Raw genomic sequence first — 20,255 nt, forward strand, 5'->3', positions numbered from 1 at the left:
TTCTATTTTTTTGGGGGGGGGGGAGAGTACATATTCTACACTATTTTATTTATCACATTGTCTTACATAGACCTATGTATTAAACAAAATCATGAAAACGTTACAACCAACTTCAAGTATGTAGATCGCAAATATAGGTTATTTTTCAAAATAAGGAATCGTTAATTTTTATTGCATATTATTATATTTCATGTATTTTTAGTTGGTTATTTAACGACGTTCTATCAACTACTAGGTTATTTAGCGTCGATAGGATTGGTGATAGCGAGATGGTATTTGGCGACATGAGACCGAGGATTCGCCATAGATTACCTGACATTCGCTTTGTGATTGGGGAAAACCTCGGTAAAAACCCAAGCACATAATCAACCCAAGCGGGAATTAAACCCTCGTCCGAGCGCAACTCCGGATCGGCAAGCAAGCGCCTCCGTCGACTGAGCTACGCCGGTGGCTTTCATTATATTATTCACGAAGAGTTGACTCATGGATATTAAAATATTATGAATTAAATCTGCCCAATAGTGTAGAAGCAATCGCTGTACATAGCCAAGAGGCAGATACGGACAACGTACCATGAACAATTTTCTCGGTGCAAAGATTGCTAAAAGTGAAAATCTCGTAATCAATTTGTCTTTCAGTGTCACATATTTCCTCCAACACTTACTATTACAATAAAAAAGTAAGAAAAGCAGTTATAAAAAATCCCTATAACTGCGTGAAAAGTTTATGTTATTCATGACTGTTATTGTGTGCATGGTTCGGATTGTAAGGATTTTTGGGACTTGAAATAAAAGTTCCGTATTTCCTTTCATCTCTGTCTTCATACTCTCCGCATTTAAATATAATTACTCCATAATTAGTTACTTCATAATTTCTTCCTCATTCCACAAGGCTCATCTCGAGACAAAAAAAAAAATACAATTGGTAGTCGAAACGACTAAACGAATTGTTTGAAATTTTGACGACTCATGTACAGTAATATCAATATATCATTGCGTAGGGGAATTGGGCCATTTGGGAATTAATATCAGTTAAATACTTTAGAATTATTAGACTATGTTAACTTAACTATTTCCCCGCATTTATTAATCATACCCTTTTTTTTGTAGGAATAATAATTATTAGTTAAATTAAAATTAAATGGAATATTACGTTACGTTTTTCACACATTAAAAATAAATTCATTATTATGTCACATTCTCTTTATATTTTATCATAGCTGGCTGGATTCCAAACTACTTTTTTTTAACATACCATAATTGCAGTCATTCAAGGCCTACTGTAATTAATGAAGTCAACGTATTAAGAGAAAGTATGCGTATGCATGCCTATCTACCAAGATAAGAAATATTTTATAATGCACATTTACAAATGACAAATTTTTATGATAGGAATACTAGTCGTAGTCATAAACTTAGACTACTCTCAGTGGTATTTAATTTAATGAATTTTACAACTTAAGAGGTTATTTAAAAATTCAACGTGGGCGAAAAATGGCCGAATAATTCTGCCTGAAGCCTCCTATCAGGGACAGGGATCTTTTACATGCCATTATCTACGACACGGACCTCCAGTCTTTATTCACTGTCAGAGAAAGCTACACCGAGGATTTTATCGCCCTTAAAAATCCTTGACTCTCAGACGGGTTTGAATCCATAACCCTCTGCTCCAAAGGCCAGCATGGTAAGAGTTTGGCCGCTGAGGACAATTGTATGTATTCTAAATTAGTATAATTTAACAATGACCCTTCCTTTCTGCCTAACTAAATAGTGACATCTTACGTCATAGGCCTACACTAAATAAAACCGATTATTAATTCGTACTGAAAATACCGATTCCAATTACTGTTATTCTACGTTAAATCAAAATTGACAAGTAAAATATTATGAAAATATTTAACAGTAACCTCACTAGAGATTTTGATTTATCTAGAAAAAATTAAAACTCGAGTGGAATTTAATTGACTATTACATGATTAGAAGAAAGCATATAAAGATTAAGTACTCTAACCCAATAAAATATTAACTGACTTACTAAAATTCTATTTCACTAATGTTACCTTCACCAAAATGTTTGAACGGAGCCGCCATTTTCATTCGACTATGTGAAAACAAATGACGATCGCAAAGCATGTTTTATAGTACCGTAAAGAATTTGCAGTTTGAAATGTTGGCAAGCAAAGACAAATGCTAGGGAGGTGATAAAAACAAACACATGCTAGGGAAGTCATAAAATTAAACAAATGCTAGGGAAGTGATAAAATTGTGCGGTAAGCAACCACGATTTGTTGCAAGACGTCCTTTCGTACCGTTTTATTGGTCAAAAGTAGTATGACGCAGCAAAAGTGTAATAGTCACATTAATATAAATTTCGATCGCCTTTAAACATAACTGCTTCATTCCAACAAGTTATTACCTCTTGAGCTATGGAATATATGTGATAACTAGGCTCGAAACTATTACTGAATTTCTTCTATTTTCACAGATTTGTCAGTCATTTGGGCTAAATCTTTGATATCGCCCCACACCACACATGCGACTGACGTCTGATTTATAAGCTTCTTTATGGGTTAGATAGATTAAATGCGTGGATAGCTAAGTGATATTAATTAAGCCGAGGTATGTGACAAGATCAGTGGGTCATTTATTTATTTCTTCAGTTGGTTATTTAACGACGCTGTATCAACTACTAGATTCTTTAGCATCGATGGTATTAGTGATAACGAGATGGTATTTGGCCAGTGAGGTCGAGGATTTATCCATAGATTACCTGACATTCGCCTTACGGTTTCGGAAAACCTCGGAAAAAACCCAACCAGGCAATCAGCTCAAGCGGGAATCGAACCCGTTCCCGAGCTCAACTCCGGATCGGGAGGCAAACGCCTTAGCCGACTGAGCTACGCCGGTGGCATAATGGGTTAGTCGAGATTATTTAAGTGATAAGAGCGAGGGGTGTGAAAATTATTTTAGTACGTTTTCTCTCTCTTGTGTAGTGTTGGGTGAGATAAAGAAGTTTCGCCATAATTTGTTTATATATTTATGTTGTAATTTGTAACCATGATGAAAAGTCAATTATATTAACAGTACTAATATAGGCCTCCTGAGATTTGAAATTATGCAAATGTGACTGATTTTACTTTAAATAACATTAATCACAATGCAACTAGCAAATATAATCGTTACTAAGGCCAAAACGTGATGTCGATTATCTGACAGGCTTAGATGTTTTCATTAAACTACCATTCCATCGGAATTTTAATCCCCTTGAAAGCACGTTTTAAAATTATTATAACTGATCAGCGTTACTTGATCTTAGAAGTTAAAGAACAAGTTACCTTAATAATTTCAGACTGACGTTTTTCTTGTTTGACATGAACACCTGAAAGAACAGGTTACGAATATCAGCAGAAAGAGAGAGTTCGATGCAGTCTCTTACTGAAATAATAATAATAATAATAATAATAATAATAATAATAAAGTAGTAAATCGCAACTTATCGTATGTAATGTCTTGTTTTCTGATAAATCATTTTTCATTTTGTTGTGGGATTGAACTGAAGGCAAGTTATTTAGAGTCAGACGACATTAAGATTGTGTTCTAAATAACGAAAACACTTCAGATGAAATCTGCTCAGACAGAATAATTAAAATGAATAACATACCGCCTCCTTGTAACAGTGTAGGATTCCCGGCGCCCAGTCGTTGTAAACTTCATGTCGAGAACACATCCAACCCACACACACTTAACACTGAAAACCTGTAACTCCAGCCGGACTGTCAAAACTTTCAAATCCGCGGTCCTCTGTATACTACTAGGCACTTCAATTACTATAGCACAACTACGGTCCACCTCCACGCCATTCACTCACATCGTACGCACAATGCTACTCCAGCGATCCTGCTGGCATCTAGAAGCAACTAAAACCGGTTCGTGCTTCAACTGTCCAAGTGACCAATCACAGTTTCACCCAAGACTCCGTAACCATACAGATTAACCTAGTCCTCACTGTGATATAATAAATGTACGTTCCAAACCGCCTCATTCATACATGATAATGCACCAACAGGTTAGATTTAAAAGACGTTGGCGACAATTATATGAATGGTACTAGGATTCTAATAAAGCAGCCCCCATGACGTAATTATAGGGTCGTCGTGTAGGACGGAAGTGGGAGTGTGTTTTTCACAGTGGTTAAATAGCGAGGATGTCGGGATCCGCATATAGCGTGTCCATTTTTATTGTCCGAGATATTCTGCAGGAGATACGTAACATCGAATTCGTTACACTCGTCATTGTTACAATTGTGCTGCTCTTTTATTTTTTCCTCTCTCAGATCTGATGTGAATAATGATGTGCTTGAAAGGGTGCACTCGTTTGACAGTTTCTTCCTTTTGAATCTCGGGGATGTTTCTATTTCAACACTGAATTACATTACATACTTTTTAAACATATCTGTAGCAGCTTCAAAGTCTCGTTAATAAGATCGATGTTTTTTAAATTATTCCTATTTCCTTACCTTCCAATAATTAGGATTACCAGACGTCTGGATTTCGCCCGAATGTCCTGCTTTTTAGATGTGTGTCCTGCGTCCGGCCAGGCATTGTAGAAAATCGTACATTTTCCTGCATTTTGACCCGTAATTGGTGAGGTGGTGGCTGTGAGTACCCCAGCCATTGTAAGAAAAGAAGCCTGCGCCAGGTGGATGTGCGGAGATATGTTTTTTTTTTCATTGCTTATTATGCTGCCTGCTTCCCTAATTTTGAAGGAAACCTAGTTAAAACAAATAAAAGTATTTGATTAATATAAATTAAAAATTCAGTTTGACTATCTGAGTGCTACAAGTTTCTAAATTGGGGTAAGTGCAATCCCCACCTCACCAGATACGTGACTAGAAAAATACCTCACCACTTACGGGTTAATGCTACTGGACATAAAAATACAAATTTTCGCGCGATGTACGTTATAACATAAGTCATACATTTGATCACAGATCGCAGAATAATCTACAATGTGACTAAAGAACATCGAATGACAACCGTGATCTAGCAGGCGGTGATGCTTCGATCATAGAAAAGTAGCGATTACAAGATGCGGAAGCAGCTTTCGATTATCGATTAGTGTACTTCCGGACCTTCCGTTTTCTCTGAGCATGTGAGTTTGAATTCACATGGCGAATCTCTGTAGTATGTGTATAAGTTATGTGTGCGAACTTCAGTTCATTTAAGATGTCGAAGGCTGGTGAAACTAGTAAAAAAATGCAATTTTTTTTATTTGAGAAAAAAATTTCCTTACTTTTCCGAGGGGAGCGGTGAAATCATTCAAAATTAGTGCCACAATTTTAAGTAGGCTATGTCCTGCTATTTTGTGGAAAATCCTACTTTTTTCAGGAAAAAGTCTTACTTTTCATTTTTTACGTCTGGTAACTCTACCAATTATCATCATAAACATGAACAACATTTTATAATCATCGTTGTCATGAAAAATTGAATCCCTGTTGGCTAGTTTAGAGTCCATGCATTTAAATTATGTAGAACAGATCACACTACGTTTTCGTATCCAAAAAATACAGACACGCCATTCTTCCATTATATCAAGATGTTTCAACCAACTAATTCCATTTCAGTGTGCTCTAATTTATGACAGTGGCGGATTACCGGAGAGGAATTTCTGGGGCACAGAGTTATACTTACTTACTTACTTACAAATGGCTTTTAAGGAACCCGAAGGTTCATTGCCGCCCTCACATAAGCCCGCCATCGGTCCCTATCCTGTGCAAGATTAAGCCAGTCTCTATCATCATACCCCACCTCCCTCAAATCCATTTTAATATTATCCTCCCATCTACGTCTCGGCCTCCCTAAAGGTCTTTTTCCCTCCGGTCTCCCAACTAACACTCTATATGCATTTCTGGATTCGCCCATACGTGCTACATGCCCTGCCCATCTCAAACGTCTGGATTTCAAGTTCCTAATTATGTCAGGTGAAGAATACAATGCGTGCAGTTCTGTGTTGTATAACTTTCTCCATTCTCCTGTAACTTCATCCCGCTTAGCCCCAAATATTTTCCTAAGCACCTTATTCTCAAAAACCCTTAACCTATGTTCCTCTCTCAGAGTGAGAGTCCAAGTTTCACAGCCATATAGAAGAACCGGTAATATAACTGTTTTATAAATTCTAACTTTCAGATTTTTGGACAGCAGACTGGATGATAAGAGCTTCTCAACCGAATAATAACACGCATTTCCCATATTTATTCTGCGTTTAATTTCCTCCCGAGTGTCATTTATATTTGTTACTGTTGCTCCAAGATATTTGAATTTTTCCACCTCTTCGAAGGATAAATCTCCAATATTTATATTTCCATTTCGTACAATATTCCCGTCACGAGACATAATCATATACTTTGTCTTTTCGGGATTTACTTCCAAACCGATCGCTTTACTTGCTTCAAGTAAAATTTCCGTGTTTTCCCTAACCGTTTGTGTATTTTCTCCTAACATATTCACGTCATCTGCATAGACAAGAAGCTGATGTAGCCCGTTCAATTCCAAACCCTGCCTGTTATCCTGAACTTTCCTAATGGCATATTCTAAAGCGAAGTTAAAAAGTAAAGGTGATAGTGCATCTCCCTGCTTTAGCCCGCAGTGAATTGGAAAAGCATCAGATAGAAACTGACCTATACGGACTCTGCTGTATGTTTCACTGAGACACATTTTAATTAATCGAACTAGTTTCTTGGGAATACCAAATTCAATAAGAATATCATATAATACTTCCCTCTTAACCGAGTCATAAGCCTTTTTGAAATCTATGAATAACTGATGTACTGTACCCTTATACTCCCATTTTTTCTCCATTATCTGCCGAATACAAAAAATCTGATCAATAGTCGATCTATTACGCCGAAAACCGCACTGATGATCCCCAATAATTTCATCTACGTACGGAGTTAATCTCCTCAAAAGAATATTGGACAAAATTTTGTACGACGTCAACAAAAGTGATATTCCTCGAAAGTTACCACAGTTGGTTTTGTCCCCCTTTTTAAAAATAGGTACAATTATGCACAGAGTTATATGTGGGAAAAATATTTAAGACTCTTTTTTAGTTTTCACTTTTAATTTCATTATGAGAGTTACGATATAACCTATATAATATAAACATAATTTATCACTTTAAAAATGTAAAGTTTTAATTAGACAGTCAGTCTTATCATAATTGAATCCCTCTATTACTAGATTTCATAAGCAGTCACTGTTTTCTAATATCTTATGGGTATGTAGTATTTTTGCGTATCTATTCATTCTTTTCCGATTCGGTGTAAAGAAAAGATCATCTGGATTGCTTCAATTCGTTTGGTTTGTTTATATAAACACACATATATACATAAGATACAGATGTATATTCCGTATAATCTTCAAAATACAGGTGTGTGTATTTTTTCAATAGAAATAAAATTATATATATATATATATATATATATATATATATATTGCGGCAGTGCTGACATTCACTCCTTCATAGTTTCATTGTTCACTTTATTTCGTTTTCTTTCCTTTTAGTTTTTATCGCCATTGTACGGCCAATGACTCTAGTCACGTGCCACTGCATTGAATAATATATATATATATATATATATATATATATATATATATATATATATATATATACTTCACATCAGAGATTAGGCGGTTTTACTGTTCCGTCTTATCTCCATCTCTTCCTCGGGCGTCCACCGCTTCTTTTCCCCTATGGTTTGTAATTATAATATAATTAATCAACGGTATTCTTTCTGTGCTCATCCGGTTCATATGTTGTATCCAATCTTCTCTATTATTTTCTTCTTATTTTTAACGAGTTACTTAACGACGCTGTATCAACTACTAGCTTATTTAGTGTCGATGGGATTGGTGATAGCGAGATGAGGCCGTGGATTCGCTGCAGATTACCTGACATTACCCTTACGGCTGGGGAAAACTTCGGAAAAAACCCAACCACGTAGGTAATCAGCCCAAGCGGAGATCGAACCCGCGCCCGAGCGCAACCAGATCGGCAGGCAAGCGTCTTAGCCGACTGAGCTACGCCGGTGACTATTAATTTCTTGTATTTAAGTTCTTCCCGTATGTACTGTATTCGTTTATTTTCTCGTACGTCCTTCGACTAATCCTCAGAAATCTGATCTCTGCTGCTTCTATTTTACTTTATCTTTTTATTTTAAAATCCAAGAATCGCTACTATATATCAACGTCGAAACAGTCATTACTTTGTAAAATTTTAATTCAGTTTCTTTCCTTGTCTTGTCCTGAAATGTCCTTGTGATTGTCAAGCATACTTGTTGGAATTTATTTACTTTATTTTCTACACCATTGTCGGCATCGAAACTTATCTCTCGTAATATAATATAATACAATACAATACAACATAACATAATATACTTACTTACAAATGGCTCTAGTGAACCGGGAGTTCATTGCTGACCTCACATAAGCCCACCATCGGTTCCTATCCTCAGCAAGATTAATCTAGTCCTTACCATCATATCCCACCTCCCTCAAATTAATATTATCCTCCCATCTACGTCTCGGCCTCCCCAAAGGTTTTTTTCCCCTCATGTCTTCCAATTAACACACTACAGTCAACTTCGGTTATAGTGAACCTCTGCGGACAAGCATATTTCGTTCACTATATCCGAGGTTTACTAAAACCAAAGTGTTTGTTTTTATACTACTGACGTTGCTATGCATACAGTATTAATGTCCACTTGGGACAGACCACGTTCAATATCAGTAATAATGTTCGCTTTATGTTCCAACTTAAACACTTTACGCTTCGACATTCTGAATGTTCACAGTTCGAAACTTGAATATAATCTGACCATGTAGGTAGTAGGCACTGGCCGATTTCGCACCTCTTCCCACTAGAGATATGCCTACTGTGTACTTGGCCTTGGAATTTCCCCGAGTTTACTTTTACAAAGATGAGGGAGGAAGGGTTGAGGACCATTATACTGTAATCCTTCTTGTATTTACCCTTTGGTCATTATTTTACTCCCTTTTACAAAAGAAAACACTTTCTCTTCCAATTCTTCGCATAATCTCTTTTAAAGGAGTCGGAACTAATCCTTCCTTTATCCCTCACTGCGTACACTATCCTCTTTAACATGTTTCAAACTGTCCAGAAATCTGAACAAATCCTTTGTCTTTCAATTCACTTAAGGAGTAGAAGGTTTGAGATTTTGTTCTGAACAAATTCTTGGAGGTTTATAGGAGAAAGGGTTTCCTAAATTACCATTTTGGCAATTTTATAATTACATTTTCTTGGGGGAGTTATAGTTTTAGGTTCACTATAACCGAAGCGAGGGTTCACTATAAACGTAAACATTAATGTACTTTTTAATGTATGCGGGTCGGGACCAAAGATTTAGGTTCACTATAGCCGAATGTTCACTATAACCGAGTTCACTATATCCAGAGTTGACTGCATATGCATTTATGGATTCACCCATACATGCTATATTCTCTGACCATCTCAAACGTCTGGATTTAATGTTTCTAATTATGTTAGTTGAAGAATACAATGTGTGCAGTTCCGTAAACTGGGGTTACTTTGAACACAGAGGAAACTTTGACCATTTTTTCAGAAAATCATATTTAGGTTTCTACATGCTGCACTTGTTATAGATGGAGGTAAATTTGGTATGAGAATGATTTTATGATAATTTACCTCCATCTATAACAAATGCAGTATGTAGAAACCTAAATATGATTTTCTGAAAAAATGGTCAAAGTTTCCTCTGTGTTCAAAGTAACCCCAGTTTACGGTTCTGAGTTGTGTAAATTTCTCCAAACCTGTGTTTGTCCTGACATTCGGCTAAATTCACTTTTGTTCAAAACAAATTTTCTTATTTATTATCCAACACATGACGTAGTCCTATGTAAAACTCCGCGGTTCAATGAGACTTGAACATATATCTAATTTTTTTCTATGTATTCTCTTCTATATTTCCGATGTCAAGATTTCACATCTTCACGACTCTCACACTGCTCGGACACATGAAGGGCCTCCCGTGACATGGAGTTAGCATAACATCGAACATACACCTACGATAACATGGGGCATCTAATTGACAACGTAAAATCTACCATGCCTTGGATGGGATTCAAACCCATGACTCTGAATTCCACCTAACATTGAAGATGCCAACATTACCCAGTAACAAGATGAGTAAGTAAATAAAATATAAGTGTACTCAATGTCTTCCACCAGAGCTTACATTATTATCAAGTTCAGTACACAACTACAAGGAATTAAACAAAGGAAGTTACTAGTTATTGTTCTGAATAATTTAAAAGGACCAATGCAAACATCAGACATTCTGGAAGACTGTTTAAAAAAATAATAGAACAAAAATACTAGCAATAAAATGGTCTGAGCATTCGAAAGAGATACGATTTTTTTGACGCCACTTCGAAGGTTTTCTTGCAAACTCATATACGTTTATGTGAGTACGCATCGAGAAAGTTTTCTTGTTACCGACTCATCGAATTGATCTTAAGTCTCACGGGACAAGGACATTTGCGAACTGACTATTGCCAGGAAAATTTGAATTCCCTCTCTCTCTAAAAAAATGGAATAAGAGCCTTTTGATAGCCCTAGTATAGTAGACAATGGTATGACGGCCATCCAGACAGATGCTTCGTGAGTGTGCATCACAAGAGAAGCAGGCTAGACGTCACAAACTACACCCCCCCCCCCATTTCCCGTTTCGATTTGTTACTCGAAATCATCTCTATGGAAACTAACATATCACTGGGAATGTTCTATTCAAGCAGTGTGCCAGTTTATTGCTTGTGATTAAGCGGAATTCCTTGCAGGCGTGTCAGGAACAAGGTTAGAAATTTGCATTTCATCATCATCATCATCATCATCATCATCATCATCAATTAGGTCTTATCGTAATTTCTCTGTTCTATTTTCGTGCATTCTCTTCGTCGTGCGTTTATCGTTTATTCCTTGAGCATTTTGAAATAAAACAAGTAAAAAAAAATAATAATAATAAGTGAAGAAAAAAGTCGAAGTCGCTTCGGCAATATTAATCTCATGAGGGCAACAACTGCTCCTGCCGGTATTTAAAATTTAAAAATTAGCGATGAAGATAATTATAATAATATACAATGAAAATTGTTTAGGTCCTAAAAGTTGTAAATGTTCACCATTGAAAGAATCCACATATGTGAAATATCTGGGTATCATTTCATTTATTGTCGACCTGGTTGGCGAGTTGGTATAGCGCTGGCCTTCAATGCCCAAGGTTGCGGGTTCGATCCCGGTCCAGGTCGATGGCATTTAAGTGTGCTTAAATGCGACAGGCTCATGTCAGTAGATTTACAGGCATGTAAAAGAACTCCTGCGGGTCAAAATTCCGGCACATAAGGCGACGCTGATATAACCTCTGCAGTTGCGAGCGTCATTAAATAAAACATAACATTTTTTCATTTATTTAGTGTTCTGCCCAAGGGCAGGTTTTTCACTGCAAACCCAGCATTCTCCAGTCTTTCCTATTTTCTGCCTTCCTCTTTGTTTCCTCATATGATCCATATATCTTAATGTCGTCTATCATCTGATATCTTCTTCTACCCCGAACTCTTCTTCCGTTCACCATTCCTTCCAGAAGCTGTGTTTGTCTCCGAGAGGATGCCTCACAGCCTGTAAAGTCATTCATTCACATTTCGGTCTCATGTACCAGTTTTTACGAAAGGTCTCCTTTTCATTATCTTTTGGTTTGTAGTCTGACACTGTTCTAAATATTGCTCATTCTTAAAACAGATGAATTCAAATACTTTGGCGCTCCATGCAACACGCATGAATTTAATGGCTGGGTCTACTTCTGACTTTCCTATAATTTCCAATTTTTTCATCCGGTTCATGTAAGTAAATGAATGGGGATATTTATTACAATTTTCTTTCAGTGAAGTGAGAATATGAAATTGTATGAAGAAAATTAAATTCCGAACGAATATTAGACAATACTGTAGTCATATAGAATAATTAATAGAATCTTTCAATAACTGTCTTAGTTTATAAGTCTAATGAATTATACAAATAAAAACATTAGGTCATATTTACAATTGTAATGTGACTAGCGCTTTCGCTGTGTGTGGCATTATCAGGTCTAAAAGAGTAACGTAATCCATATTATGAACATAAAAACATGAACAGTGTGCAAATATAGAATGACCTTGCAAAATACATAGGGCCATATTCATAGACATTCTTAGCGCGGGATTCCGGTGGATGATCAGCGAACTAACGTTTTTCGTATTCATAAACCAGTGTTAGCGATATGATATGATATGATTTATGATATATGATATGATTTATGATATGATATGATTTATGATATGATATGATATATGATATGATATGATATGAAGAGTCCACTGCAAGAATGATAGATGTCATTTGGAACACATTTTTCAGGAGGAGCAATTGAAAGTTTGAAATGCTTAGCGCTCAAAGCTAAACTGTGATTCTCCGATCATTACTGGACAATGACTATCAGTGTTAATGCCATATAACTCTCTATGTACATTCTATATGTCTTAAGCTATGCATTGACAGTCTTGGTTCATTTTCGACAAGAAAGTGACATCCATCATTCTTGCAGTGGACTCTTCATATGATATGATATGATATGATATGATATGATATGATATGAATCCTGTACAAATAATCAGTCGATAGCCATGGCTAGTTTAGCACGCTCGTAGAGCGGGCTAGCGAAATATCTATGCATATCACCCATGAAGATTATAAAAACATTGGTTAAAAACAATGGCATATAGCCGACTGCACAAACACAGAATTGCGAGCAAAAACCAATTATTGGATACGCAATGATATAAAAGTAGGTTTCAATATTTACTTACACTCAAAATATTTGTTATTAGTTTTTGATCGCAATTCTGTGTTTGTGCAGTCAACTATATGACATTGTTTTTAACCAATGATTTTATAATCTTTGTCATGTATTTTGCATGATCATACTATATTTGCACACTATTCATGTATTTATGTTCAAATATCGATATATGTTACTGATGATACCACACATGGGAAAGTGTTAGTCACATTACAAGTGTAACTATGACCTAATGTTTTTTTATTTGTATAATTCATTAGGCTAATAAACTAAGAGAGTTATTGAAGGATTCTATTAATTATTCTATAGTATATATTTAACTTGTCGGACCAATAATTTCTCTTAAATACTATAGTGTTTAACCACTATATTACATACTGCAAAGCTTTTGCAATCATGAGGAAATAACATAACATATTCTATACAGTTTTCCGTAGTTTGTTTACTTCATATGCTGTAGTATTACATAGGAAATACGTCACAACACGATAACAGTGGCCTGCATTGGCAAGCTCCATGCTTAGATAACTCAGCAGCGTAATTTAACAGACACCGCCTGTTCCGTTTTCTGAGTCAGAATGCTTTAACCCCACGTTGCAAATTCCTTTCACTTGAATCCCCTCTTGGGGTGTTTTATTGCTAAATAAATGCTCCTATGACAACTGAAAATGCGAAACTGAAGCGAGGAAGAATTCTATCGGTATAAACGACGAAGCCATAGGTTTAACTGCGCTTGAATACCTCTCTTCAATGAGAGAAGATTAAAAGATATCCCTTAGCGAAATCCTACTTCAAAGACCCTTTTCGAAATCCACGACGCGGCTTATGTACCTACATTAAAGCTGATGATGAAGGTACAATGGGTGATCCTCTAAGATGTAAATTGCAAGATTTCACGTTCTTAAAATATCAAGGTATCAAAGCCTTGTTCCTAATGCGTATAATCCTCAGTAACCCTTATGCAAATTCACAATGTAAGAAATAGAACATCTCATTAAAGATAGTTGGACACTTTTCTGAATTCTCCAACTAATTAATAACAGAGTGAACCATAAGTAATGTCATTAATTTCTTGGGGTTATTCTTTGAGATATTTAAAAAAAAAAATGTTTCATACAATTCTGCTTGTGTTTGCTTCATTTTTGAGATAAAAATTATTTTACATGAAATATTAGTGAATAGTGTGTTTTGGGACAGCTATTGATTGAATTCCCTATACATTCAGTCAATATTTAAGAGAGCAGCGTATTATGATGACAAATGAATGAAATAATTTTAGTTCTGTCCTTTAAGGTATATGTAGGCCTACACCCACAAAACGCAAAAAAATGATGAAAAATTAGAAGTTTCAAAATATAACTATTTTAATAGAGAATTTTCTCCCGTTTAATTTGATATAAGAATTTTCGATTTATGCCTTATGGTTTTTCAGATAAGTCCCATTTTCCAAAATTCTGCGTCATCAGCCACGGTCACTTCTACGAAGATCACTCCAAAAGTAATGCACAACACTTTTTTAAATTTATTTTTTATTCTAAACCTTTGCAATTTATGCAGGTCATAGATACATCCTTCCTCCTTGTATTGAAATTTAATTTAAGTCGTTCCCGTGAGTGGCGCTAGAGAGTAGCTCAGATCAGAGTCCGTGGATATCCACGGCTCAGATGTGTTGGTTCAGACTTTTATCGTGCAGGTATACAGGCCCTCATTCCAAGGTGGCGTAAGGCAGTTGAAAGGTGCGGGAATTATGTGGAAAAGTGACGTATTGTTCCTGAAGGATGTATCTACATTCTATGAAAATAGCAAAGCTGTAGGATAAAAATGTAATGTTTAAATAAATATTGTGGATTACTTTTTGAGTGATTCTCGTAGCAGTCAATCCCCTCGTCCAGCATTGCTTGTAAAATAAACTTCTTTCAAGTCCCAAAATAAATGCATAGATATCAGGGCATGATCATTAGATTGAAAACACATTTTTACATAATGAAGTAATTTATAATCTTTTACTGTTAGTCATAAAACTGTAAATTTGTGTGTCAGTGATGTTGTACGTCATTTTAATAAGAGTCTAAACTGAGAAATTAAAATTCTGAGGAGGATGAGTATAAACCCTGGGACAAACACCATCGCAGGATTTGTTGCATCAATGGAAAATAAGGACAAAAATGCCAAAAAAAAAAAAAAACATTCAACACCTGAAGTTAAAACAAGGAGGAGGTATTTGAGAGGCAGAAAGAAGCTGAAACAGGACCGACATGAAGCTGCTTAAGGGGTGACATATGATGATACAGTCTTCTAGTCTGTGAAAGTTTGTGGTTCATTTCCTGTAAATAGCAATTTTAGAATATTTCATTCTTTTAAACATGATATCTCAGTCAAATATGGTGATACCAAGAAGATATTGGTGTCATTTTGAAGCTTGAAATGTCCCCTAGTGCCTGACAATGAGTAAAATAACATTAATATAGTTAATAATTATCTATGGATTTTTTACATGATATATACAACATAAAATATTAGTATAAGTTACATATATGGTAATATTTAATTAATGTAAATGAAAATAAAAAATAGCTCTATGTGAGGCACTAAAGAATAGTTTTAGCTATAAAACAGTGAAAAAACTGTGGCTCTATCTTAAAAACTGCATGAGCTATCATGTTTCAAGTTGTATGTCAAAATTATAAACAAAATATTTTTATAAACAATTTAGACATAATTTCAAGGTATTTGTTCACTTCATTCTCTTTCTGGTACCATTCCCAATTGTATAAAAATTTTACAGAGAAAAATTATGCAAAACAAATTTTTTTGTATGTAAAGGTATACACATAGCTTAAATGTGCAGAACTTTATTACAAACAAATGTAACTTTTCATTCTGCAAAGGAATTTTACAATGTTACATTAATTGGGATCAAATTTCTTCACATTTTACGGAAAAATCTAAAATTCTTTCAATCACTTACTGTCATAATACACTGCTCTATCAAATTGACTGAGCATATTGGGAATTAAGTCAATGGTTTTCCCAATACACACTATGAAACGTTTCATATGAAATAATTGTTATCTCGAAAAGGAAGCAAAAACAAGCAAAATTGTATTAAACTTTTTTATTTGAAATATATCAAAGAATAACCCCTGAAATTAATGACATTACTTACGGTTCGCTCTTTATAATGTAGTCGTAAATCGTTTCATATTTTTATTAAAAAATCATTAAAAAATAGGCCTCTGCTTTTTCCACAGCAGACACTCAAGAAAAAACATATTTGGATCTTAAATGTGTAAATTTTCCAAAAGTTCCTTTAACCTAAGTTCACAGTTCAATAGCATTTTTTTGGACATCTGTATTGATTTACTTGTAACATTTTTTTTTTACAATTTGTGTATATAGGCCTATATTTAATAAATGTCTGTTATTATTCGGTTGAGAAGCTTTTATCATCCAGTCTGCTGTCAAAAAATCTGAAAGTTGGAATTTATAAAACAGTTATATTACCAGTTCTTTATGGTTGTGAAACTTGGACTCTTACTTTCAGAGAAGAACAGAGGTTAAGGGTGTTTGAGAATAAGATCCTTAGGAAAATATTTGGGGCTAAGAGGGATGACGTTACATGAGAATGGAGAAAGTTACACAACGCAGAACTGCACGCATTGTATTCTTCACCTGACATAATTAGGAACATTAAATCCAGACGTTTGAGATGGGCAGGGCATGTAGCACGTATGGACGAAATGCATATAGAATGTTAGTTGGGAGGCCGGAGGGAAAAAGACCTTTGGGGAGGCCGAGACGTAGATGGGAAGATAATATTAAAATGAGGGAGGTGGGATATGATGATAGAGACTGGATTAATCTTGCTCAGGATAGGGACCGATGGCGGGCTTATGTGAAGGCGGCAATGAACCTCCGGATTCCTTAGAATCCAGCAAGTAAGGCCTATATTTAATTATGAATTTACATTTTTAATTACACGTATACACAGGGTGGCTTGTAATTCGACATATTCCTGTTAAGGCATGATAGTGGAGGTAAAATGCAGTACGTTTAATCCTTGAGGGTATAATAATCCGAGGCATGACAGCCCATGAAGGACCATGACCGCCAACCGGCTGCTGGCCTCACGTCCAATGCCGATCCAGAGGTGGACGATCATCCAACCAGATGTATCGTGTGGTTAGCATTATTGTCCTACAGCCCAAGGGTATATCCAAACATTATTAGTCGTCTAGATATTTAATTAATATTGTATTACACTTTTCATATGGCAGCCTTCAACTTGAGACATCTGGAAAATGAATAATTTCGTGTTAAATGTACTGCATTTTACCGTCCACACCTGTGAAGTAACGGTTAGCGCGTCTGGTCGCGAAACCAGGTGACCCGGGTTCGAATCCCGGTCGGGACAAGTTATCTGGTTGAGGTTTTTTCAGGAGTTTTCCTGCAACACAATATGAGCAAATGCTCGGTACCTATCGGTGCTTGACCCCGGACTCATTTTACCGGCATTATCACCTTCATTTCTTTCAGGCGCTAAATAACCTGAGATGTTGATACAGCGTTGTAAAATAACCCACTTAAAAAAGCTGCATTTTACTTCCACTATCACGGCTTTACAGGAATACGATACATTACAAATCAACCTGTATAATCACATATTAAGTGTATTGTATGTAGTGTGGAACAATTTCCTTATTGTTTTATGATCATACGAGTATATGCAGAAAGTTCCGTTATTGTGTAATTTAAACATGTGCCTCATGTTATACATCTACAAACAAAAAAAAGTCATATTAACTGTCTGAACGACTTAGTTACAGAGTTCCTCACAATGAGAGATGACGAGAATTCTTATGAGGAATGTACTGACAAGAGTCTTATTTTTATTATATTGAATTCATGTGCTGCTGCCCGTATGTACGCTGTATATTATTAAAACATTTGCATATGGAATTTCCAGGACGATGGATTAAGAGGAATGGACCTGTTCCGTGGCCGGCAAGGTCACCTATCTCACACCTTGTGATTCTTGGTTATTCGGTTACCTAAAGAGTTTGTTGTATGCTTGGGGTATGCTGAAAGACATCCCACCCGAGACAACTTGTGGCAATCAATTGTGGAAGTATGTGCTCGGATTCGGAACTCTCCTCTCTTCTTCCAAAATCAAAGACTTCATGGCAAGAGGTAGGCTCACCTATGCTGCAACTGTAATGGTGGACATTTTGAACACCTGCTATGGTACATACAACAAACTGCGACAATAAACATTTACGTGGTTAAGAACATCTTTCATTGCTATCTTCTCTCTGTCATACCTAAGCCGTATAGACAATTAGTTCATTATAGCACTTTTTGTTTGTTTTAATATGTATAACACGATGCACAAGTTTACGGTACACAATTACGGGGCATTTTGTATAGTGTATATAGAGTATGTGTAAATTTGTGCTTATACCTGTATTTCTGCAATTTTTTCACAATGTTTATTTCATTATTCAATTTTCATAACTATCATTTGAACTTCTGTATTGACGCCAATAAAAGTGGTGGCACATTTACTTTCCTGACTTGCACGTACATTTGCATAATTTGCATTGGGAATATTCTCTCGTTGTAATAATAAAAGGGATACAATCAAGGTAGCTGAAATGGGAGACATGCGTTAAATTATTTTATTATTACGTAACTTCACCTTTTACATTTCATATTACTTTTGCCAAAAATATATTTCAGTCAAAAAGACAAAGTAATATTTTAGAGTAAAACAGATGATTACTTTCTCAAATCAACTGGCTCCAACAAATTCATAATAGTGTTTAAAATATACGCTTAACTTATTTTAATCTCTTCCAGTAAGACCGAAATTTTGAACAACAGAAAATGTAAACGCACATTATGGAACTTCCATTCTATAATGCAATTTGATGGGTAGATCTACTTACTTACAAATGGGCTTTAAGGAACTCGGAAATTCATTGCCGCTCTAACATAATCCCGCCATCGGTTCCTATCCTGAGCAAAATTAATCTTAGAGACTGCATGTAATGTTTCTGATTATGTCACGTGAAAATACAATAGAATAAAGGTTGCTAATACCGTGATAGACTAATATTGTGATAGTTCTTTTTGAAAATTTATTACAATTTTACTGGGAGATCGAAGGACCGGTTTTGTGTATCAGCTTGTCCACTAACATTCCCTTAATACGTTGACGCAAAAACCGAACTTCCTCTCTCTCTCGGTAAAATTGTAGCTAGTAATTTCTCAAAAAGAATTCACGCAATATTACTCGTATCACAGTATTACCAACCTTTACCCTACATGCAGTTCTGCGTTGTGTAACCATCTACATTCTCCTGTAACTTCATCTCTCGTAGCCTCAAATATTTTCCTAAGCACTTTGTTCTCGAACACCCTTAACCTCTGTTCCTCTCTCAAAGTGAGAGTCCAAATTCCACAACCATACAGAACAATCGGTAATAGGTAGGTCTACACTATTTAAAAATGGCAATATTCGCTGCCTGGAAGAGCCCAGAATGGAATTCAATGTGAACAAATACTATTATGAACAGCCACAGACCACCAAAATTGGAACTTTGCTGTTTTCAAGAGAACGCCGACACCAAGAAGAACAGAAGCATAGACTTCTTTTGAAATTCTGAATAGTTCATGACGATGATGATAATACTTTCTTGACTCTCTGCCAACTTACGTTAACTCCATTTCTCCAAAACACATACATACATTTAAACTGTATGTAAAATCAGCCACATCTCTTTAACATGAATATTCATGATACTTACTGTTGGGCTACGTATACTGGTGTTATATCTCAAAAGGGAAGGAAGCGGTTGTGATCTATTATTTTATAAGTACAAAGGAAACCACAAAAGCAGCCTGTAGAACCTGGTTTCAGTTACAATGTACATCTTTACAGGCATTTCCGAAAGAGTGGTGCTTTCAAGCAGGATACTAACATTGAGAGAAAGCCTCAAGAAATATTTTTTTTTCCTCGCTGATATTTATCTCGCTTTAACATCTTTGGTCATATTGCGAGTTGATCTCTGGTTGAAATCCGAAGGCCTGTGTACTATTGTTGAGACTGGTTCTATTGTTGTGAACTAGATGGCGACTGTATATGTAATACTGATTTGTTATGAATATGATTTCGGTGATAAATGAGGCCGGTGATATGAAGGGATGTTGTGGTCCGAATTTCCTAGTATTTGTCTTACGGTTGAGGAAGACCCCTGAAAAACCTCAACCAGGAAATTCAACCCGACCGGGAATCGAACCCGGGCCCTCTGCGTAAGAGACCAGCATGCTGC

At 35.8% G+C, this 20,255-nt stretch overlaps 1 protein-coding gene across 2 annotated transcripts in view; it reads right to left on the minus strand.

The window, feature by feature from the left end:
* The window catches only part of RapGAP1 (Rap GTPase activating protein 1), a 1,064,866-nt gene that overhangs the window by 580,227 nt on the left and 464,384 nt on the right, over positions 1-20,255 (minus strand). The window contains exon 1 of one of the 2 annotated variants that reach the window (XM_069826683.1): positions 3,661-3,829. The exons of the other annotated variant lie outside the window; for it this stretch is intronic. Coding sequence (XP_069682784.1) covers positions 3,661-3,713 — 53 coding nt within the window. The 5' untranslated portion in view covers positions 3,714-3,829. Of the gene's footprint in view, positions 1-3,660; positions 3,830-20,255 lie in introns of those variants that run through there. 2 annotated transcript variants of the gene reach the window in all.

The sequence above is a fragment of the Periplaneta americana genome, chromosome 5 (assembly GCF_040183065.1).
Source record: "Periplaneta americana isolate PAMFEO1 chromosome 5, P.americana_PAMFEO1_priV1, whole genome shotgun sequence".
Lineage (NCBI taxonomy): Eukaryota > Metazoa > Arthropoda > Insecta > Blattodea > Blattidae > Periplaneta > Periplaneta americana.